At 43.6% G+C, this 25,071-nt stretch overlaps 1 protein-coding gene across 3 annotated transcripts in view; it reads left to right on the top strand.

Annotated features, from left to right (window-relative positions):
• The first annotated feature begins 271 nt into the window (after window positions 1–271).
• Window positions 272–25,071, top strand: part of LOC126260197 (uncharacterized) — a 231,378-nt gene continuing 206,578 nt past the window's right edge. For all 3 annotated transcript variants that reach the window (XM_049957479.1, XM_049957478.1, XM_049957477.1), the window contains exon 1: window positions 272–1,289. In XM_049957479.1, the coding sequence (XP_049813436.1) occupies window positions 605–1,289 (685 nt within the window). In that variant the 5' untranslated portion in view covers window positions 272–604. The remainder of the gene's footprint in view (window positions 1,290–25,071) is intronic.

Raw genomic sequence — 25,071 nt, 5'->3', positions numbered from 1 at the left:
ATGAACCCTGTGCCAAGCACTTAAATGTGAATTGCAGAGTAGTCATGTAGATGTAGATGTAGTGTAGTAAGAAGCAGAATGGAATGCAAGCTTCTGCACTGTCCCTAATGACCCCGATGTCGACGGCACGTTAAACCCGGATCTTCCCCGCACCTGTGGAATTCACCGAAGCGGCTAGGCGCCTATCGGTCGGAAAACAGGCGTGTGTCGGCGCCACCGGCGACCAGTCACAGCTTGTAGCTTCGCGGAGTGGCAGTGCAGGGACGGCGTTCGTCGCAAGCGCATCGCTGGCAGCGCTCCTCGCTTCCTGTTGATTCTCTGCCAAGAGTGCGCGGATGCAGCTCAGCGAGGAAGCTTTGCCTGTGAGTTTTACTCGGCAATGCGCGCTCAGTAACGGCGAAAGAATTTTCTTGTAAGTGTTACGGTACTTTCAAAGGAGTCAGAACATTTCTGTAGGTGCAACTACTGCGACAACAATTTGAGACGGCGCTGCAATCGTCTAGTGACGCGTTACTGGCTATAGAAGAGATATAATTGTATAGATTTTGACACTCGTTCCAACAACTATTCGCTTTTTCTGTGCTGCTGGCAAGTGACGGAAGCGATGTTCCAGATACGAGGGCGACCCTTTTCGAGAGTCGAAACGCGGCCGATATCTACGTACTCATCCCTGAGTTCCGTCACAGGCACAGGGGACCGTAATATCCTGCTGACGGTGGACACGTCTTCGTTGTCTTCCTCTTCGTCTGGAGGATACAGTGGCTGTGTCAATGCCGGCGTGGAATCGGACCGCGACAGTGAAACTGGGACTGCGGCCATCGGCCAATTGGCGGAGACACTTCTGAGGCAGCCGGTTTCCTCCTCCGTCAGCGTCAGCAAGTCAGATGTGCACTTGGGGCACACCCTTAACTACAATGGTCCTGTTACCATCAAACTCAGCCTACAACAGCAGTCTGAGCATCACACAACAACGTCCCAGTCTGAGTCACAACCTGAGCCTCAGCCTCTGAATGGACATCCGTCTCAAGAAATGCCTCAGATCGGACAATGGCGTCGCCAAGAACTGCTGTCTCACATTCAGCCCAAGACTCAGTTTCAACCATCTCCACAACAGCAGCTGGTGTCTCAGCCTCAAACTCAGAATCAGATTCAAGATCCTCCTCAACAGCAGCCACTGGCGCAGTCTCACGTTCTGGCTCATACTCAACAAAACCGGCGGGAACGCATTCTCAGCACGAAACAACCAGAGGGAATGCTGCAGCGGAATATGGAGATGGCGTACGGACAAGGTAACTAGTAGCTGCAACAGCTGTTACGTACAGTTACTGACTAAATTACTTGTATGTGCTCGAGTCGAAAACATAGATGGCTCACGTTACTGGGGGACCATTTGCTGTGGCGTATTAGTTCACGACTGTTTTGTGACTATGTTACACGTTTCATCAAAACAGCTCAGCAATGGCAGTAGGTGAACACACAACGCTGCCAGAAAATGTTGTTGTTGTTGTGGTCTTCAGTCCTGAGACTGGTTTGATGCAACTCTCCATGCTACTCTATCCTGTGCAAGCTTCTTCATCTCCCAGTACCTACTGCAACCTACATCCTTCTGAATCTGTTTAGTGTATTCATCTCTTGGTCTCCCTCTACGGTTTTTACCCTCCACGCTGCCCTCCAATGCTAAATTTGTGATCCCTTGATGCCTCAAAACATGTCCTACCAACCGATCCCTTCTTCTAGTCAAGTTGTGCCACAAACTTCTCTTCTCCCCAATCCTATTCAGTACCTCCTCATTAGTTACGTGATCTATCCACCTTATCTTCAGCATTCTTCTGTAGCACCACATTTCGAAAGCTTCTATTCTCTTCTTGTCCAAACTGGTTATCGTCCATGTTTCACTTCCATACATGGCTACACTCCATACAAATACTTTCAGAAACGACTTCCTGACACTTAAATCTATACTCGATGTTAACAAATTTCTCTTCTTGAGAAACGCTTTCCTTGCCATTGCGAGTCTACATTTTATATCCTCTCTACTTCGACCATCATCGGTTATTTTACTCCCTAAATAGCAAAACTCCTTTACTACTTTAAGTGTCTCATTTCCTAACCTAATTCCCTCAGCATCACCCGACCTAATTTGACTACATTCCATTATCCTCGTTTTGCTTTTGTTGATGTTCATCTTATATCCTCCTTTCAAGACACTGTCCATTCCGTTCAACTGCTATTCCAAGTCCTTTGTTGTGCGATATCTGACGCTAAAGAAACGAGACCAATATTGTAAATTTGGGTACTATCCAAACACGTTTACTTGTATCGCGGTGGTACGCATTTGAATCAGCTTTAAGTCTGCATTTGCTACCTCCAACGCACAAAACATTTCCATATGTCGTTGTCCTTGAGACTATGGAGCAGATCCATAGGTCTTACACTCAGATGGAGCCCAGGAACACATCCGTAGGAAGTTGCTCTTTCAATGCCACTGAGTTGATGGGCTTTCACGACCGCGTTAGGATATAGTTCAAAGCCTGAAACTAGTCACTCACTAATAAGCCACCACAACTATTTTCCTGACTATGCGATGTTTCTGTTTTCCCTTCCGGGTGCTACGCCCGTCCATGCAGCCTCTAACTTTCTTTTATTTTTTTAACTTCTTATTTATTTATTTTTTTTCTACCCCCTACAGCTTCCTCTAGCGCTATGGAGATTATTCCTTGATGCCTTAACATGTTTGGTGCAAAAATGACTATTAATTCAGCGCTGAAAAAATACATATTAGAGAAGTAGTTTGGTTCCAGATCACAATTACCGTCATCCGAACATTACTGCTGCTTTTCTTTCTATATCGATTGCAACTTAATTTGCGTGTCGGCTAAAGAGACGAGGTCTTACGTAACTGCGTAATGATCAGAAAGTCAGTATAAATTTGAAAACTGAATAAATCACGGATTAATGTAGATAGGGAGATACAAATTGGCACACATGCTTGGAATGACATGGGGTTTTATTAGAACCAAAAAAATACAAACGTTCAAAAAATGTCCGACAGATGGCGCTTCATCTGATCAGAATAGCAATAATTAGCATAACAGAGTAAGACAAAGTAAAGATGATGTTCTTTACAGGAAATGCTCAATATGTCCACCATCATTCCTCAACAATAGCTGTAGTCGAGGAATAATGTTGTGAACAGCATTGTAAAGCGTTTCCGGAGTTATGGTGAGGCATTGGCGTCGGATGTTGTCTTTCAGCATCCCTAGAGATGTCGGTCGATCACGATACACTTGCGACTTCAGGTAACCCCAAAGCCAATAATCGCGCGGACTGAGGTCTGGGGACCTGGGAGGCCTAGCATGACGAAAGTGGCGGCTGAGCACACGATCATTACCAAACGACGCGCGCAAGAGATCTTTCACGCGTCTAGCAATACTTTTTTTTTGTTCTAATAAAACCCTATGTCATTCCAAGCATATGTGTCAATTTTTACCCCTCCATCTACATTATTCCGTGGTTTATTAAGTTTTCAAATTTATACTGACCTTTTGATCACCCGGTATATATATATATATATATATATATATATATATATATATATATATATATATATATATATATATATATGTGTGTGTGTGTGTGTGATATTCTGCATTTCTTTTATTCATTGTGTTCGGTCGATACGTCGCATGTCCTTGCAACGTCGTCCTGTGATGTTATAGTTACGAGTATTGTATGAATACAAATCATCTGGCCTATTCACCATACCATATCAAGTTCGAACACTAAACAACGCATATGCCTCTTACGTACTGCAAACCTCGTTTACATATGATGTTATTGTTAAAGCACATTAGATAATACGTACATATATGGTTAGTATATGTGTCACTGTCACTTCTAGATGCCATTACGTCTTAGGTTGTTTCAGTTCACATGTTTTTTCTAGTTTTCCATGATGACTGATATCGTTTGCGAGACGACCTCTAATAGTAAGGATCTCTACACATGTACAATGTATTCTGTGTCAGTCCTGTGTACCCATATGCTGCTTTTGTATTTTTGTATCCACAAAATTCTGCGTTATCACTCTTGCTTTTCTCAAATGTATGTCGACTTGAGAATGTGCACCTGAGCTATTTACCCGGTTGTAATGATAAACATTACGTCTACAGACTTTTCTCGACTTAGAAGGTGCTGTTGAAAAGTATAATGAGGCTTCTGTCGTGTTTTATATTAAGAATGGGAGCCTCAAAGCCACAAAACATTTTACTAGCCCGAAATGAACAGTAAATGAATTTAAAATTTACAACGATTGTAGCCAACGTCGTATTTTATTCACCGCTACTAGTGAACTCTTATCTTGTTTAGCTGTAATCCGCTACTGCTGTCGATAATCTTCAAATAACTTTCTTCCAATGGATTTTGCACGATCTTTAATAACAAAGGCACAACAAAAAATTACAAAATTTGTGGGTTTGAATAGTCCTTCACAATTATAATTAAAATAAATTTTAATGTCCCAGAGATCAGCAGTATTCGAGTGCTGGAAAGTGCATTTGTATCGATGTTCAACGGATGCTGTGACGAATACACTTCTACCTCTTGTTCATGTTGAAGACTTCAGAGAAGAATCATTATCTTCGGTGAAAAGTGATGGGAGACAACCGTCTGTAGACTTTCTTAAATAACAGTCCCGTAAGCCATTCCATATTATGTAAACCATGAACGAATCAGGAGTTTTGGCGGTGATTTGACCGAAATTCTCACCGGGCACCGTCGAATGTGTTAACCTTTGCGACGTCCAAGGCGGTTTCGAATTCTGTGTTCTAAGCTACATAACGATCGCAAAGAACGATGTACAGTCATACTCAAAAGTATCCGAACGACCTGAACTGCATTTCGCCTGAATCGCATGCAACCGGCATAACGCGGCTGTCTAGCAGGTCCTCTAATCGCTCCTTGGTACAGTCGTTTGACTATTGAAAATGGTTCCATGTCACCACTAGAAAACACTGCTCTGTATCGCAGTAACTCAAGATGTAAAGTAATACCACGATGCTACAAATATCAGGGAACACCTTATCACAGATAAGACTGCCCTTAAGGCTCGTAAGCTCACATTTATTACAATAATTGACATACCTGAAATGTTACCACTCTCATTATTACATCAGATACGAAATGTGGCCACAATGGTCTGGTGGAACGAATTATCACAGGTGCACTGCGTGGGTTCAGGAATTTACTTCTAAGAGGCAGAAACAGATTTATTTTACCTCTGGTAACCTCAAGAGAGAGACATTATAATCCATAATCCGCATTAAACATCACGTTCCTTCATTACCAACTGGCCAGAGGCGGTTTAAATACTTTCAGCTCATAGTGCATGGGGAAAAACTTACAATTCTGCACAACAGGTAACGCCTCTCTCCGCTGCTGACAAGCAAATTTTGGGTTTCTAGAAATGCATAGCTATATTTATGAAGTGCCACATTTGCATACCTCTTGAGTATGACACAGCATACCAATTAAACACAGACCCAATCAAAATCTAAGTGAGTAGTATTTTACTAATTCGTGTCGATAGAGGCATGCTTGTGTACAGATACTCAGTTTTATTAAAACAGACTTTCGTCGTAAGGTTATCGTGGGTAGTTTTATTTCATTTCTTGTAATACAGTGCACAATTTTCGTAAGGTTTCCTTTAGTGTTGTTGAAACAATACTAAACATGAGAGCGGAATTAATCATCAACGACATATGCGAATTCTCTGATGTTATCTATAACAGTCTGACGATGCACATGCAGTTTATTGATTACATGCATGTAGAAAACTTGTTCTGAGTTAAAGCTGTCAAACAATCTTTGAAGAAGAATAAAATGCCACTACCGCACGACAGCTAATGTAGAAAATACTTTTCTGACGTATTTGGGTACGATGCGCCCTCCCCATACATAATACAAAAGCTTCGAGATGCATCTGCTGCCTGGCTGTCTATTAAACCTGAAAAGAACAAAATGTCACAGAAGTTAGCCCTTTTTTCCACATGCGACTATTTTGAGTTGAGAAGTGAAGGGAATTATGTTCAAAGTTCCATTAGATTGGTAACTTCAGCAGACAGCAGAATTGAGTTTTTAAAAAATTTAGCAGTAAATGTATTCGAACTCGCGACATCTTATCGATGGTGCACGACACTTACCATTACACTACTAGCTGACACATAGCTACAACACCTCCAGAGCTGAGTTTCCTCCAGGACTTCTGCATACCACAGCGCAGCGAGATAATGCAAATGGCCGGGTCTAGACATCTGAGAGAAGCAGTTACAGCTTTTCTTTTGCGCTGCACGACGTTTTTTACAAACAGATAGCGCAATAGAATAGCTCAAGTGGAAAGGAACACTTCATATTTAAATTTCTGCATCCTACACTGTTGGCAGTTCTGTGTAGGTGGCAGTTACGTGATTTCATTTCGATGATTACAAAATAGAGTCGAATGTATGCACTGGGTAGCCGAGGCAGCTAGTTCATGGTGATTCGGTCAACCAAGTAAATGAATTTACTGAACGTGCTGCAATTTACTACAGGGAACCGGTGTGTCAGAATTCTCATCCAGTGTGGCGCAACGGTATTATGATAGAAAAATGAGTCCGAGACTAAGGGCTTTGGTGGTCTGTTGGACTGATGATAGGTTGTTATACCTATGGTCTGGGTTCGATTCCCACTTCTGTCAATGATTTTAGATAGGGGGAGAAAGATTCCATTCTCATCTGGCTACACCAAGTGAAGAAGATATAATGGCAGTGTGGTCTGAAATTCACATCAATGATGATATCCTTTCTCTGCCAAGTAGACGTCAGGTTGAACCACAATAAAGTCTGGAGTGGCGGCATATAGAAACTCTATCACCAGTAACCTTTCTTATACTAGTTATTTATTTCAAGTGACGAAACAAACGCTATGTAGGGTCACAGGACACTTATTACATCTTTTATTTGAGCTTCTGTATGTCGATAAAATTGGTTCTGAACTGAGAATGCAACTCAGACCGCCCTTAACGCGGAATTTGATCCCTTCGTGACAATACATCTCGGCTATAATTTGTTGTTTGTTCAAAACTGCAGATTCCTCAACATCTCCACATATTACGCGTGAATGGGTTCAAATCCTTTCCCGGCACTAAAGATTTCATTATGTATTATCAAGCTCTATCATGAGAACACCTATCTGCTGTTGGATAATAATTTTGATTTTTAGTGTTTTTTCATTCGTTGTCAACACTAACGATATCTGACGTTTTTGACTCCCAGTGGGACACAGACCTATTTGCGAGATCACTGTAAGTTCAAGATGTTATTCCGAGCTGCTGGTGGAGAAAAATTCGGTAGCTGACGTCTCTTTGTGTGTAGTCAACAACGATATGTGTGGGGCTCTATTCCCAGTGAGCACTGAACTCTTCGTCATATTATATCTAGTTCAAACATGCTCACATGTAGCTGCTGGTGCAACAAACCCATATTTAACGTTCGTTTTCTCTAGAATATAACAGCGATAGGTGCCGGGTTCGAGTCCTGGGAAGGAAAAAAAATAATGTTTCGTCTCGTCATTTCAGTTAAAACATTTAGCTACTGCCGAGAAAATCTGATAAGTCACAGTTCGTTGTGCTTCGATATCAATCCGATTAGGTTCTGGGTTCGAATCCCTGTCCAACACAAAGCTTTGCCTCACGGCCTTTCAAGTAAGTTACTTGTGAAGAAGCAATATTTAACATCTCTCGTAGTTCGTTAACAGGGACAATAGATGCTGGGTAGGAATTGACGTCCTTTAAAAACGTTTGCTTTATGTAATTTAAAGTGGATATTTGCTAACTGATACTGTCTAAAATGTGTATGCCTAATCAGGAACGACTGTTAGTTTGCGTCAGTCACGAAATCTTTGCTTAGTCTGCCTGACCTGGGTTTGAATCCATATGCAGAACGAGACGGTTCGTCGTGTCATTTGCAGTTCATACATATTCTCAACTAGCTGCTCGTGTATAACGTAAATTTTTAATGTCATTTTGTGTTAAATAATAAGTACTGTATGTTACTTTGAAGAGGAAATCATGAATACGACGAACTTAACTACGTGCATTACCTATCTGACGTAATAATGAGAGTGGTAACATTTCAGGTATGTCAATTATTGTAATAAATGTGAGCTTACAAGCCTTAAGGACAGTCTTATCTGTGATAAGGTGTTCCCTGATATTTGTAGCATCGTGGTATTACTTTACATCTTGAGTTACTGCGATACAGAGCAGTGTTTTCTAGTGGTGACAGCCGGCCGCGGTGGTCTAGCGGTTCTGGCGCTGCAGTCCGGAACCGCGGGACTGCTACGGTCGCAGGTTCGAATCCTGCCTCAGGCATGGGTGTGTGTGATGTCCTTAGGTTAGTTAGGTTTAAGTAGTTCTAAGTTCTAGGGGACTTATGACCTAAGATGTTGAGTCCCATAGTGCTCAGAGCCATTTTCTAGTGGTGACATGTTGGAACCATTTTCAATAGTCAAACGACTGTACCAAGGAGCGATTAGAGGACCTGCTAGACAGCCGCGTTATGCCGGTTGCATGCGAATCAGGCGAAATGCAGTTCAGGTCGTTCGGATACTTTTGAGCACGACTGTACATATTTCCTGCTAGAAATGTATAGCTAGTCCTTGAATTATTACGCAGAAAATTAATTTCGTAGACTTGATTCTTCGAGAGAGATGTCGCTGACACAATAAACGAGATGCCATGCTTCTGACTTGGTGCTGCCGCAAATATATGATATTATATAGCTCTTCTTTCAAGTAGTGTCCACTCGCTGTGATATCACCGATTCTAGAAACTGACTGAATGTGGACTGTGGCATACAGCAGGTTACTACACTTATCTGATATGGGTAATGGAAGCGGAGGATCGTAAATAGTCTCTGTGGTCATCTTACTCGTTGCATGGTAAAGGATGTAGAGAAAAAAGTCAACTACATACTTTTCCAGGCTAGTGTTTTCACCTTGGAAATAGACTTGCCGCGGTGGTAACACCGGTTCCCGTCATTTCACCGAAGTTAAGGAGTGTCGAGCAGGCTAGCACTTGGATGGGTGACCGCTCGGATCTGCAGAGCGCCGTTGGCGAGTGATGTGCACTCAGCCTTTGTGAGACCAACTGAGCAGCTACTCGATTGAGAAGTAGCGCTTCCGGTCATAAAAACCGACATCAGCTGGGAGACCGGTGTGCTGACCACATGCCTCTCCATATTCGCATCCAGTGACGCCTATCCGCTGAGGGTGACATGGCGGTCGGTCGGCACCGTTGGGCCTTTCGAACCCTATCCAGATGGACAGAGACAGTATGTACACTTTGGTATAACACTACAAATCTCTTGAAGAATAAAATGAGGTAATATTACAGTCCTGGGTTACTGTGAGTCGACAAAAGACGTGTTTGAAATTTTTTTGTCAGGAGATCTCGTCATCCGTGACAGACCACTGCAAACTGTTTTCGTGATAATGGTACAAACATTCAGGAATAATGGACAAAGGTAAATGTATCTCTGGCCCCTAAATGACTGAGTCTGGAGATACAAGCAAGAAACAAGACTGAAAATGAGGACAATAATGCAAGTAGACACACCTTTGCAGTAATTTTATTTAACTGTGCAATTTGCACAAGATTCTACATTCACAAAATTTGCTCAACATGATGTCCTAGAGTCACTGTGAACGCATGACATTGTTACAAAATGCCGATAGAACCAACTTGGGGCGTAAGAAGACACACACCTCAAGTATAGCAACACATCAAAAATTATTGTAATACTTCGAATGCGGCTAGTACACACATAAAAGTCAATGCGTAAGAGATTATCATTTTAAATCTTGTGCACATTTAGTAAAAATATCCATTTGAAAGGAGACATTTTTAAACAGTACACTGCTAGCTTTCATCTCAGTTCTTTTTAAAACATTCCGTTGGTTTTGTACTTATTTTTTTAATGGCTTATAAAGTACTAATAAAAACATAGTGTGTACAAGTACGTGGTTAAAAGAAATACTACAGTTTAAAAGTTCATTTGACCCGTTATTACTGGTTTTCTCCTCCATATAATTGGTTGAATTATTATTGCAACTGCCGATGATACGTGATAAAATTAGAGTCCATTATGAGAGATGTAGAGTTGCTTGGAGAAAGGGGATTTTTGGGAACAGATATGGAAATTTGTTTTTTTTTATTTATGTTTTTTTGTGGGCATTTCATCTTTTATTCTCACTGGCAAGAGCGAATGCTGTCTACTAAAATGCAGCTATCGTCGATCAAAGTATGGTATTCCCTATGTCTGTGCTTTTCATCCAAAAATATTTCTATTCTACGAAGAAGCTATTTTAAGTAAACAATAGTTGTTACTAGAGTATCACTACTTACTTTATTTCAGTGCTAGGGCAGTACCATCCAGTCGACCAAGACCAAATTCCAGTTTCTGAAAAAGAGAAAATTCGTTAGCTTGGTAGAAGTGTCCTACACGAGAACATGGATAAAAGCAATCGTTACAATATAACACCGTAAACATACAATTTACCAAGTTATAATTATCTCACAGAATCGAACTTGTATATTTAACATAAACTGAGATGACTTGGGCCATTTGGAATAAAAGTAGGTAGAGACGGATGGCTAGCGCATACAGAAGAATTTTTTAAAATTTTGTGTACGTTATATGAAATCTTTCTCAGGAATCGGGCGATAAAGCTGAATGACTGAGTCACTTTTGGGTTGAATTTGGAATACTCTACCAGAAACGCAGATCAAATGTTTCAAACAAAGCATTTTTCTGTCATGAAAAAGGCGTCACATCTTAAAGAAAATGTTCTGTGTGTAGCTTATTGTAACTATAATTTACTTTAAACTAAAAATTCCCTGCTCTGCATTATTCGAGTAATGATAAACGTGTTTTTCCTTCGAGTTCCGTTACGGGAGCGTTATATGGTTTTACTTTCATTTGTCTTGAAATGTTCTTTGACTAGTAGTAATTGTAACTGATTGAAATCTCTGTATTTCTCGTCCTGCGAGCATGTGTGTATTCCCATTCAGCTAAAAAGAATTTTGCTTTTTGTATATCAGATGGCTCTGGGACTTAACATCTGAGGTCATCAGTCGCATAGAACTTACAACTACTTAAACCTATCTAACCTAAGGACATCACATACAAAAATGGAAGTAACATTCATTTTGTATACTTGATCAAAAGTGAGATTTTCCAGCGGCCAATCAGCAACAAAGAAGCCGCTGATATTCTGAAACGAAAAAAAGAAGCTTTCAAATCGAAATAGTTCACTATGTTCTCGAGAAACTACACCTTTTGATTTTCCTTGGCCTTATTTCTATGTGGCATTAAAGTATCTAGCACACTTACAATCCCTCCACCTAATCCCGAGCTGGTTCAGCTGCGTAAACTCAGTAACCCTCTACGCGTGCTTGACATGTCCTTGTCCGATTCAGTACAGCATATACACTACTGGCCATTAAAATTGCAACACCAAGAAGAAATACAGATGATAAACGGGTATTCATTGGACAAATATATTATACTAGAACTGACATGTGATTACATTTTCACTCAATTTGGGTGCATAGATCCTGACAAATCAGTACCCAGAACAACCATCTCTGGCCGTAATAACGGCCTTGAAACGCCTGCGCATTGAGTCAAACATAGTTTGGATGGCGTGTACAGGTACAGCTGCCCATGCAGCTTCAACACGATAACACAGTTCATCAAGAGTAGTGACTGGCGAATTGTGACGAGCCAGTTCCTCGGCCACCATTGACCAGACATTTTCAATTGCTGAGAGATCTGGAGAATGTGCTGGCCAGGGCAGCAATCGAACATTTTCTGTATCCAGAAAGGTCCGTACAGGACCTGCAACATGCGGTCGTGCATTATCCTGGTGAAATGAAGGGTTTCGCAGGGTTCGAATGAAGGGTAGAGCCACGGGTCGTAACACATCTGAAATGTAACGTCCACTTTTCAAAGTGCCGTCAGTGCGAACAACAGGTGACCGAGACGTGTAACCAATGGCACCCCATACCATCACGCTGGGTGATACGCCAGCATGGCGATGACGAATACACGCTTCCAATGTGCGTTCACCGCGATGTCGCCAAACACGGATGCGACCATCATGATGCTGTAAACAGAACCTGGATTCATCCGAAAAAATGACGTTTTCCCATTCGTGCACCCAGGTTCGTCGTTGATTGCACCATCACAGGCGCTCCTGTCTGTGATGCAGCGTCAAGGGTAACCGCGGCCATGGTCTCCGAGCTGATAGTCCAAGCTGCTGTAAACGTCGTCGAACTGTTCGTGCAGATGGTTGTTGACTTTCAAACGTCCCCATCTGTTGACTGAGGGATCGAGACGTGGCTGCACGATTCGTTAAAGCCATGCGGATAAGATGCCTGTCATGTCGACTGCTAGTTATACGAGGCCGTTGGGATCCAGCACGGCTTTCCGTATTACCCTCCTGAACCCACCGATTCCATATTCTGCTAACAGTCATTGGATCACGACCAACGCGAGCAGCAATGTCGCGATACGATAAACCGCAATCGCGATAGGGTACAATCCGACCTTTATCAAAGTCGGAAACGTGATGGTACGCATTTCACCAGGCAACGCCGGTCAACTCCTGTTTGTGTATGAGAAATGGGTTGGAAACTTTCCTCATGTCAGCACGTTGTAAGTGTCGCCACCGGTGCCAACCTAGTGTGAATGCTCTGAAAAGCTAACCATTTGCATATCATAGCATCTTCTTCCTGTCTGTTAAATTTCGCGTCTCTAGCACATCTTCTTCGTGGTGTAGGAATTTTAATGGCCATTAGTGTATTTTCTACATCTGTGGGAGATATCTGATGCACTGCTGGCTAAATTCTTCAGTGACAGATAGAAAGCGTGTCAGTCGACTGTCAGAGAAGAGAAATTGATACATAAAAGGGAACGCTACCAGCCCTGTGGGAACACTAGAGGATGAGCATTTGCCGTGTCGTTGCCTACCGTGTGAAGTCGATCCCTTGCAGTATGGAGGGGCATATGATCAGGACATCGCTCACGGGGCAATTGTCGACCTTCCATTCCATCTAACGACTACTGCTCATTCAGTTGGCTCCTCACTCGGCCTCAAGAAGCTGGGGCAACTCCTTTCTAGTTCACCTTCCTGCGAAAAGTCCCTGGAATTTCAGGGAACTCAACCCACTTCCTAATATGGCAGGCCGACACGTCAGTCGCCAGACACGGACGCAGGCACTTTTTAGCGAATCCTTCGGAAATTTTGATTGTATATAGCTCATTATTTATTATTCATAACTTTCACATCGCCAAAATGAGTGTACAGCGGTATGTCGACAGAAGAATCTCCAAGTTGCAAAGTAGGTCGTGCGTTAAGTTCATTCAGTTGCACGGCAGTGTCGCCATGATTTATCCCTAGCTATGTCTATTGACGACTGACTGGTGTAACTTCCTTTTGGTTATCAGTTAGAAAGCGTTTTAACGAAAGATTTAGTTCTGAAAAGGGTGGGACTGCTGGAAACTTAGTGTTAATCTAAACGTGAATACTGTTCTGTTTCTTTGCAGTATCTGTGTGTTACTCAAGAGCAGAATTCCAATACACGTTTGAAGCGAGACTATTCTCGGTATTTGTTCATCCACTTAATGTCCGTTTGTACTGTGACAAAATACCAACCAACGGAGAGGCTGGACCACTAACGTACGCATCAACTATTTTTAAACCAGCACGTACACTCTACGCCGAAAAAACGGCGCACCAAGAAGAAATGGGATATAAATTGGTAGATCTGATGTAGATGAACAGACATACGACTACAATTTCGGAATAATTGGATGATTTATTCAAGAGAAAGAGCTTCACATATTGAGCAACTTAATAACGCATTGGCCGACCTCCGGTCCTTATTCAAGCAGTTTCAAAGAGAGAATTAGGCAACGATTGACTACAACAGGTGAAAGGAATACAGATGAAGACGATTCGGTAGCTTCGAGTGATGAAATGGTACGGATGTACAGTAGATACTGGATTTATTTAATAGAAGAAAATATGAAAATGCAGGAAATCAAGCATATTAGTAACCAACTTTATAGGAAAGATGTTTAGACTGCGCACTGCTGGATTTACGTTGTTAGTAGTGTTAATGTCATGATTTCCCGTTAGGCGCCAATACTGGTACGGCGATATAGGGCTGGAACACTAGAATCAGTACGCATTATAGCTGCAGTCAACATGGGTCTGGACAAAGTGAGCGAGGCTTTGCTAGTAAAGCTGTCTTATCGTAAAAACGCAGTAGCTATGCTGGTCTTGGTGGATAGCGACGCATTAAAGCGATACGGAGCAGTCATCTTTCCTCATAGGATTAAAGAGCACGACTCGGAAGTACAAATTTGGTAAATGCTCCTGGGAGAGGCCGACGGCCAATTGCGCCACAGGTTTTTGAATAAGATAATCCTGTCACGAGTGAGAATGCCGGACGCCATGTGCAACCTTCAAGCAGTGCGCGAGCTGTGTCAGGACAACTGAACATTTCATTCTCCACCGCTGTTTCGGGCAGCAGTAATGTAATCTCTGGTGCGACTCCAGGCCGTCGCGAATGCAGATGAGTGCCATATTGAGCAACGTTTGTAACCTGGAACATAAACGTGGTACGCAGTTAACAAATGTTATCCTCTCGCGTGGAAATGAAAACGTGTTTCTTTCAGTGCTTTATTCATTATTTCTCTTCAGCGTGTTCTTAAAAATGTTTCTGCGACGCTTCATTGCTTTACGATCACTCGTTTTTCGTGACTGCCTTCTCAAATAGCAAACGTTTAGTTATAGCCACCTTATACAGGGTGATTATAACTAAAGTTCAGCTTTCAGACCGCTGTAGAAGAAGCACCACTGGTCAGAATGACGTCAAATTGCAACGGAATATTATCGGAGAAGGGGGAAACGTGTAGCAGAAGAATAAAAATAGAGTGAAAATTGATCAATAGATGGCGCTGTATGTGTCAGAATACGTAAATGTAAACACCTGTCATGCGCACAACACATTGAAGTTGGCATAAAGATGCCGGGTACACGGCTTTTCCTCCTTTCGCGTCTGCGACGTTCGCCATGACTGTCTCAATGCAGGATCGGGCTCTGCTTGTAAAGCTATATTACAAGAAAGATGACTGTGCACACGTCGCTCTGCAGAAGTTCTGGACAGTGAAGGGTTTGAAAAAAGGCGTTGGTCCGGTGACTGCAATGGATGTGGAGAAAATGATTCGGATATTCGAAAAGACGGGTTCTTTTGGTGTGCGACCTGGTAGAGGGATTGATTCGACGGCAGTGGAAGCAGTGGCCACAGAAGTGCAGGAGGAGACGAGTGGTGATGTGCAAACGTGTAGCGCACGGAGAATTGCCCGAACATTGGACATACCCCTGAGCACGGTGCGTAAAATCCTACGAAACATCCTTCTTTGCTATCCATTCAAAATTACCCATGTACATGAGTTGATTCCTGTTGACCTGCCAGTAAGAGAGACCTTTGGTTTAGAATTTCTTGGCCGCCTGGAAGTGGACAATGATTGGGCGCGGAAGGTTTTGTGGACAGATGAAGCCCACTTCCATCTGACAGGATATGTCAATACACACAATTATCGAATATGGGCAACGGAAAATTCACACGCAAATCGACCAGGAGCATTTCATCCTGAAAAGATGTGTGGTGCGGGTTTACGGCATCATTTATCATAGGGCCATATTTTTTTCCAAGAGAGAGGTGTTTCCGGTCCTGTTACCTGTACCGATACTGGTAGGTGCTATCAGTGTCTTGTGCGCAGTAACGACATTCCAGCCCTCCAACAGCGTGGGTGTGTGGGTGGGATCATTTTTATGCAAGATGGCGCACCTCCGCATATCCAAAATCCAGTTAAGCAGCTGCTGAAGCGCCATTTCCGAAATGCTAGAATTATCAGCTGCCATTTCCCCACAGCCTGGCCGTCCCGATCACCTGATCTTAATCGATTTAACTTCTGGCTGTGGGGCTATCTGAAAGATGTTGTGTTCAGTGTTCCGATTGCAAACTTAGCTGCATTGAGGGTGCGCATTGCGCAACACATTCTGAACATGACCTCGGAAACATTTCGATCAGTTGTGGAACATGTTGTTTCTCGATTTCAACTTGTTGCAGAAAACGGTGGACAGCATACTGAACATGTTTTGCGACAGTCACTGGGAAATTAATAATCCGATTTGATTCTGATTGATGCTTTTTATGCGCTTTTTGGCCTTAGGACAATTAAAAACCGATATTTCCTATCTGATGTAACATTGCCGTGGTGGATGGGCTTACGTGACTAACAGTATCCAACCTGTACACATATGCATACTGAGTAGTACAGGTTGTTTAACGTCAAACGTACACCTTAGGCATTGCTGTATGATTCATTTGTCATTTGTAGTTGACCACTATTCAATTATGATGCTCCGTTCCGAATCGTGAATTAAATATAATATGGAGAGGTGAACGTCTCGAGCATTGTAAAACGCCCAGATATCTTGGTGTCACTTTGAATCGCACACTGACCTATAAACATCATTGTAATGCCACAAGGAAAAAAGTCTCAAATAGAAACAACATCATCAGGAAACCAACCAGCGGATCCTGGGGTGCAAACCCAAAAGTCATGAGAACTTCAGCCCTTGCGCTCAGTGTGTCAGCCGCGGAATACGGCACTCCAGTGTGGTCTGCATCAACACACGCGAGAAAAGTTGATGTCGCGGTGAATGAAATGGCACAGATTGTTACCGGATGCTTGAGGCCAAGATGTACTTAATCATGGGGATCGCACCGCCCAACATACGACGTGACATCGCTGCCAAAGCCGAAAAAAACCAAGCAAGAAAAGGACATGCGTCCCCTTTATATGGACACCAGCCTGCTGACCGACGGCTTTGTTCGAGGAAGAGTTTTCTGTCACGTACCCGAGCCCTGGAAGGGTCGGCTGCAGAGAATCATTTGAAAAGGTGGGAAATCGACCTGAGAAACCCCCATAAAGATGTAAAAGCAGAACTGGTGCCTGACACAGTCTAGAGAACCCTAAACCGTATGAGGGTAGAAGTGCCAAAGTGCAAGACAAACCTGCAGCAATGGGGTTTCCTAAAAGACAATGAGAACACTCTCTGTCTGTGTGGCTCTGTTCAGGATCCTCAACACCTGCTTATCTGTCCATATTTAGACCAGCCCTGCACACTGAATGACTTATGGGAGGCAAATGACAAGGCCATATTGGCAGCTGATTTTTGGAAGTCTGAAGTCTAGTTCCGGACACGGAAAGTAAGTAAGTAATTATGATGTTTACAGCGCCATCTATTGCTACATTTTGTAACTATTTATTTTTCTTCTGCCATACGTTTTCCCCCTTCTCCGAAAATATTCCGTTGCAATTTGACGTCATTCTGACCAGTGGTGTTATTTGTACAGCGGTTTGAAAGTTTAATTATAATCACCCTGTATATCAGATGGCTCTGGGACTTAACATCTGAGGTCATCAGTCGCCTAGAACTTAGAACTACTTAAACCTATCCAACCTAAGGACATCACATACATTCATGCCCGAGGCAGGATTCGAACCTGCGACCGCAGCAGTCGCACGGTTCCGGACTGAAGCGCCTAGAACTGCTCGGCCACTGCGGCCGGCTGTATATCAGACATTGCTTTAGTGAGAAAGACTGTCTCTCTCTCTCGTCAGGATTCACATTCCAACCGACAACGAATCCGTTGAAGGTAGAATGATGTGACGAGGTACAAATTTTACGCAGAGTCGTGAAAGAGTAGCGTTGACCACAGTGAACGGTTTCTCGCGAGTCGCAGGAGGCGGGCGAGCCCCATGTTTTCCTCTCGCCTGGCCGGCCTTGCTCACGGGACACGTACTGCTCGTTCCCAGCTTCTCCGGTGAGCCTGTGGTACGTGTGAGAGAATGGTCGTCCTCGGACGCCGCGGGTTTTCCGCATGCCTCCAATGTAAATGTCCTACAACCTTCAAGGATTGGCAAGTTTACGCCTCATGTACGTGGCGTTCAAAAATCCACCAACTAAGTATAAGAAGAATAAACTAAAGCAACTTTCATCAAGTATTTCCTGTTGTCAAATGTGATCCGGTGTCTGAACGCCGTGTTAAGGTTTCGAAACGGTTTCGAAACTTAGACAGGAATCGTTTTGATTATAGCGACGGAACTGACCTTTTCGTCATTTATTGCTGCTAACAAACGTCTTGTAACGTAATGCAGGTTATATAAAACTGCAATTGTACGCCCGGCTAGCCGCGCGGTCTATCTCGCTGCTTCCCGAGCGGAAGGCGTGCCGGTCCCCGGCACGAATCCGCACGGCGGGTTAGTGTCGAGGTCCGGTGTGCCAGCCAACCTATGGATGGTTTTTAAGGCGGTTTTCCATCTACCTCGGCGAATGCGGGCTGGTTCCCTTTATCCCGCATCACTTACACTATATCGGCGATTGCTGCGCTAACGCTGTCTCCCCGTACGTGTACATCATAATTACTTTACCACGCAAACATTTGGGGTTACAGTCTACTAATATCAAATACCGGCCTTAATTTGAGGAAGAAATTTCTGAGGATGTACGTCTGGAGTACAGCATTGTATGGTAGTGAAACAAGGACTGTGGGAAAACCGCAACAGAAGAGAATCGAAGCATTTGAGATGTGGTGCTATAGACGAATATTGAAAATTAGGTGGACTGATAAGGTAAGGAATGAGGAGGTTCTACGCAGAATCGCAGAGGAAAGGAATATGTGGAAAACACTGATAAGGAGAAGGGAGAGGATGATAGGACATCTGCTAAGACATGAGGGAATGACTTCCATGGTACTAGAGGGAGCTGTAGAGGGCAAAAACTGTAGAGGAAGACAGAGATTGGAATACGTCAAGCAAATAATTGAGGACGTAGGTTGCAAGTGCTACTCTGAGATGAAGAGGTTAGCACAGGAAAGGAATTCGTGGCGGGCCGCATCAAACCAGTCAGTAGACTAAAAAAAAAAAAAAATAAATAAATAAAATAAAAAAATAAAAAATAAAAAATAAAAAGAAACACACAATGGCTTATGTCTTCCTGTAATCATAACTCGGCGCTGAATAATTAGGCCATCTTTCGAATCATCTCTCATAAGAACCCTTAAACTAAATATTATTTAGCATTATTTCACTCTGCGTACATGGTCCATTTTACATAGGAGTCAGTTAACAAGTACCCAATTTTCGTGGTTATTATTTTCATTTGTTTTCTGGAAACATTCCAAATCACTCGCCATCCGAGAACATAGTGCCACATCTCCTAAACCAGTGTACCGATTTCAACCAATCTTGGTACATATATACCTTACTGTCAGACGACAATCGATGTAGAGAAAAGAAACACCTGCCTGTAAAAGGGGTGGGGGTGGAAAAGAAGCACAGCCTATGACGCTTGAATTCCCAGATTTTATTCATTCATTATTTGAGAATTGTAGCAAACGTTACAAATAATTTCAAAATTTCATTATTTTTTTTTATCGCCGACAACCCATAAAATTATTAAAGGAAAAATGTTATCGCTCAGTTCTTTTCCGATTTTCATCCAGCGAATAGTACTACGTGAGGCGTGACGTTATAATTTATTACTTATTTACTACTAACTGCATTCGCGACACATTTTACAGACATATGATCAATATACACTACGTAATCAAAAGTATCTGAACACTTGGATGAAAATGACTTACAAGTTGGTGACTCCCTCCATCGGTAGTGCTGGAATTCAGTATGGTGTTGGCCCACCGTTAGCCTTGATGACAGCTTCCACTCTCGCAGGCATACGTTCAATCAGGTGCTGGAAGGTTTCTAGGGGAATGGCAGTCCATTCTTCACGGAGTGCTGCACTGAGGAGAGATATCGATGTCGGTCGGTGAGGCCTGGCATGAAGTCGGCGTTCCAAAACATCCCAGAGGTGTTCTATAGGACTCAGGTAAGGACCCTGTGCAGGCCAGTCCATTACAGGGGTGTTATTGCCGTGTAACCACTCCGCCACAGGCCGTGCATTATGATCAGTTGCTCGATCCTGTCGGGTCCGCAGCTCGTGGTCTCGCGGTCGCGTTATCGCTTCCAGAGCACGGGGTCCCGGGTTCGATTTCCGGCTGCCTTGAGATGACTGGGTGTTTGTGTTGCCCTCATCATTTCATCATCATTGATGAAAGTGGTGAGATTGGACTGAGGTTGGTAATTTGTACGCGTGCTGATAACCGCGCAGTTGAGCGCCCCACATATCAAACATCAAACATGGTTCAAATGGCTCTGAGCACTATGGGACTCAGCTTATGAGGTCATTAGTCCTCTAGAACTTAGAACTAGTTAAACCGAACTAACCTAAGGACATCACACACATCCATGCCCGAAGAAGGATTCGAACCTGCGACCGTAGCGGTCAAGGGTTCCAGACTGAAGCGCCTAGAACCGCTCGGCCGCTCCGGCCGGCACCCTCATTAACTGTTGGCAGTCTCTGTCAGTCAACAGACGAGGCCGGCCCGTGCGCTTTTGTGCTGTACGTGTCCCTTCACGTTTCCACTTCACTATCACATCGGAAACAGTGGAGCTAGGGATGTTTAGGAGAGCGGAAATCTGGCGTACAGACGCATGACACAAGTGACACCCAATCACCTGACCTCATTCGAAGTCCGTGAGTCCCGCGGACCGCCCATTTTGCTCTCTCACGATGACTAATGACTACTGAGGTCACTGATATGGAGTACCTGGCAGTAGATGGCAGCACAATGCACCTATATGAAAAACGTATGTTTTGGGGTGTCCGGGTACATAATGTACATTTGAATCTAAAATTACATCATTCAACGGTCTTACTTCAGGAGATATAACGTGATAAACAATGAGATGCGAGAAAAACTGCCGTATCATGCATTACATTTAAACTTGTAACGTATTTGCTACTAACTCTATTTGCAGATAGTGTTCACATATGTCGCCGAATGTACCTGCTATCTTATTTCATTGAATGACATGTGGTTCAGGAGCTATAACGTCATAAACAGTGAGATGAGACAAACTTCCGCATCGTGCGTGTCTTTAAAATTTATCTCTTCGTTGCTACTAATTCCACTAGTCAATCATTTTGGAGACAGTTTTCGCATATGCTGTTGTATGTACCAACAAAATTATACTATTGTACGACACATAGTGGAGGAGATATGAAGTCATAAACGTGAAGAACAAGGCCAATGCTACGTAGCGCAGGCGTCGCCCCCAAATATAAATAGATACACTACTGGCCATTAATATTGCTACACCACGAAGATGACGTGGTACAGATGCGAAATTTAACCGACAGGAAGAAGATGCTGTGATATACAAATGATTAGCTTTCCAGAGCATTCGCACAAGGTTGGCGCCGGTGGCGACACCTACAACATGTTGACATGACGGAAGTTTCCAACCGATTTCTCATACACAATCAGTAGTTGACCGGCGTTGTCTAGTGAAACGTTCTTATGATGCCTCGTGTAAGGAGGAGAAATGCCAACCATCGCGTTTCCGACTTTGATAAAGGTCGGATTGTAGCCTATCGCGATTACGGTTTATCGTATCGCGACATTGCTGCTCGCGTTGTTCGAGATCCAATGACTGTTAGCAGAATATGGAATCGGTGGGTTCAGGAGGGTAATACGGAACGCCGTGCTCAATCCCAACGGCCTCGTATCACTAGCAGTCGAGATGATAGGCAGCCACGTCTCGATCCCTGAGTCAACAGATGGGGATGTTTGAAAGACAACAACCATCTGCACGAACAGTTCGACGACGTTTGCAGCAGCAACTCGGAGACCATGGCTGCGGTTACCCTTGACGCTGCATCACAGACAGGAGCGAATGCGATGGTGTAGTCAACGACGAACCTGGGTGCACGAATGGCTAAACGTCATTTTTTCGGATGAATCCAGGTTCTGTTTACAGCATCATGATGGTCGCATCCGTGTTTGGCGGCATCGTGGTGAACGCACATTGGAAGCGTGTATTCGTCCTCGCCATACTGGCGTAACACCCGCCGTGATGGTATTGGGTACCATTGGTTACACGTCTCGGTCACCTCTTGTTCGCGTTGACGGCACTTTGAACAGTGGACGTTACATTTCAGATGTGTTACGACCCGTGGCTCTACCTTTCATTCGATCCCTGCGAAACCCTACATTTCAGCAGGATAATGCACGACCGCATGTTGCAGGTCCTGTTTGGGCCTTTCTGGATACAGAAAATGTTCGACTGCTGTCCTGGCCAGCACATTCTCCAGACCTCTCACCAATTGCAAACGTCTCGTCAGTGGTGGCCGAGCAACTGGCTCGTCACAATACGCCAGTCACTACTCTTGATGAACTGTGGTATCGTGTTGAAGCTGCATGGGCAGCTGTACCTGTACACGCCATCCAAGCTCTGTTTGACTCAATGCCGAGGCGTATCAAGGCAGTTATTACGGCCAGAGGTGGTTGTTCTTTGTACTGATTTCTCAGGATCTATTCACCCAAATTGCGTGAAAATAAAATAACATGTCAGTTGTAGTATAATATATTCGTCCAATGAATACCCGTTTATGATTTGCATTTCTTCTTGGTGTAGCAATTTTAATGGCCAGTAGTGTACCTGGACATCTCCGGGTTCCTCTGCTGGTTTGAAATAAAGTACTCTGTAAAGAACACCGAGAACGTTCCAAAACATGTGAGAACGTTAAAAAAAATTGACTTTCGTTGTAGATCATTTTATAATGTAGAACATTCGAGATTTTTTAGAACATTCGAAAGCTATCATTAAAACTCAAAAATATTAACATAAACTCGAAAACTTACCGTCAGTGACGACTGATAAACATAAGGACCTCTTGCGCGGGGAACAGCACTCTCGGCCACGTTGTTGCTTCTGTAGTGCGTCCAATACTTCTCCCCTCAAAAGATGCAGTGCCACGAGATTTATCGTACCCATCCTGGACGTATTCGTTGGTACGTTACCTGGAACGAAAGGAATCAACTGGTTAATGTGTTCAGTATGGAGTGGGACCCAGTCTGGCAGCTACAGAGGCCTGTCAATGACAGGACATGCTCTGAAGGATCTCACCAGTCTCATGTTGAGGCAATAACGCTCATTCTTGCTGAAGAGCTGCTCACAAGTCTTGGAGATTGGTTGGTGGATACTGACGCAATACAACCCATTTCCCTAGTGCATCCCAGACATCCTCTATGGGATTAAAATCGAGAGAGCGAACAGACCACCCATGCGTGCAACATCTTCCGCTTCCAAGAAAACATCAACCAGCCATGATCTACAACGTCGAGCATTATAGTCCATCAGTACGAAGTCTGGGCCCACAGTACCTCGGAACAACATTCCTGAGGTTCCAAGATCACGTAACGATACCAGCCGGCCGTGGTGGCCGAGCGGTTCTAGGCGCTTCAGTCTGGAACCGCGAGACCGCTACGGTCGCAGGTTCGAATCCTGCCTCGGGCATGGATGTCCTTAGGTTAGTTAGGTTTAAGAAGTTCTAAGTTCTAGGGGGCTGATGACGAAAGATGTTAAGTCCCATAGTAACGATACCTGACAGCAGTTAATGCTTGACGATTCACCAGTACAATTTCATGAAGAGGAGTTCAAGTGGTCTAATCCCTGTCCACACCGTTATCGAGCCTCCTCGATATCTATCTATTTCAAGAATGTTTGGACCCCGAAATCATGTTCAACTTTCCCTCTAGATGCGAATCCCTCGAGAATCACTCTTCAGACCACATCGGGACTCATTTGTGAAAAGAACATTGACCCAGTGTTCGACCGCCAAGGCGGCATGTTGACGACTCCACTCTAGACGTTCCCTCCTGTGAAGACGTGTCAGAGGTACACATACAGCGGGTCTCCAAGGCTACTCTGCCGAGCCTCCTGTACACCGTTTGCCCCGATACAACACGTCCAGGGGATGCTGCGATTCCGATGTCAATTGTCATGCCGTACTAACGCCGTATTGTTGCGTACTTACAGCCAAATAACGGTCGTCTCTTTCTGATATCACACGTGATCGGCCCCGACCTGGTCTTCGAGGTACTGTTTCAGTCACTGTAAACTGTCACCACATCGGAGAAACAACATAATGATTGACAGTGCGCCATTGGGCCACATCAGTTCGCGACTGTCCAGCTTCCGTTTTTCCTATGGCCCCCACCACAGACAGTCTGGCGGGCTCTTCTCTGTGCCATATTGCACCGTATGTGACTGTACACAGCGATTATGGAAAAACCGAATGGTGCCCTGAGATCATTATTGGCATAATCATCTTGTGGTGCAGTTCCTCTTGTTGTCTCCGTGCTTGCAACTTTTACATAACGTTGTAACGACGCAAATATGAATATGTTAGCAACAAATTTACAGTTAAAAATAAAAATAGAACCCACTGATGATGGCACAAAAGTGCTGAAACGTGTATGGGTGAAACAAAAGAAAAAAGGTGTCTTGCATAAGGCGGAACTTATCATCCCATTATTGGCATGGTTGCCCATTGACTGGAATGACATCTTCCGCGCAGAACACGATCGTATGGACATCTGTTGACATTTTATGTGATTATATCGTATATAAGACACAGAACGTGGAAATAGCGGTTTGTTGCTTTAATTTTGGACACCAGTGTACTTGCGTGCATAATATTTCATTCTATTGCGATATGCCTGCATAGACCAGTCACTACCAAGCCTCGCTGCAACCTGTACATGGTCTGGCCATTCATAAGCGTAGCCAGTTTGTGGTAATCCTGCACCGAAATTTCACAAACTGATTGTTTCTTTTAGTATTGCTCGCTCAAATGTTGTTCATATCAGCTGCATGCAACAAATTGTTCAAGTTCGCGAGTAAGCTACACGCCATGCGGTATTAACTCATTAAAATGTCACTGAATGTTCCGAATTTCACCGTGTGCATTAACTCGAATTCCCTT

Source organism: Schistocerca nitens, chromosome 5, assembly GCF_023898315.1.
Source record: "Schistocerca nitens isolate TAMUIC-IGC-003100 chromosome 5, iqSchNite1.1, whole genome shotgun sequence".
Classification (NCBI taxonomy): Eukaryota; Metazoa; Arthropoda; class Insecta; order Orthoptera; family Acrididae; genus Schistocerca; species Schistocerca nitens.
The sequence above is the reverse complement of the archived record's forward strand: the minus strand, read 5'-3'. Positions and strand labels throughout refer to the sequence as shown.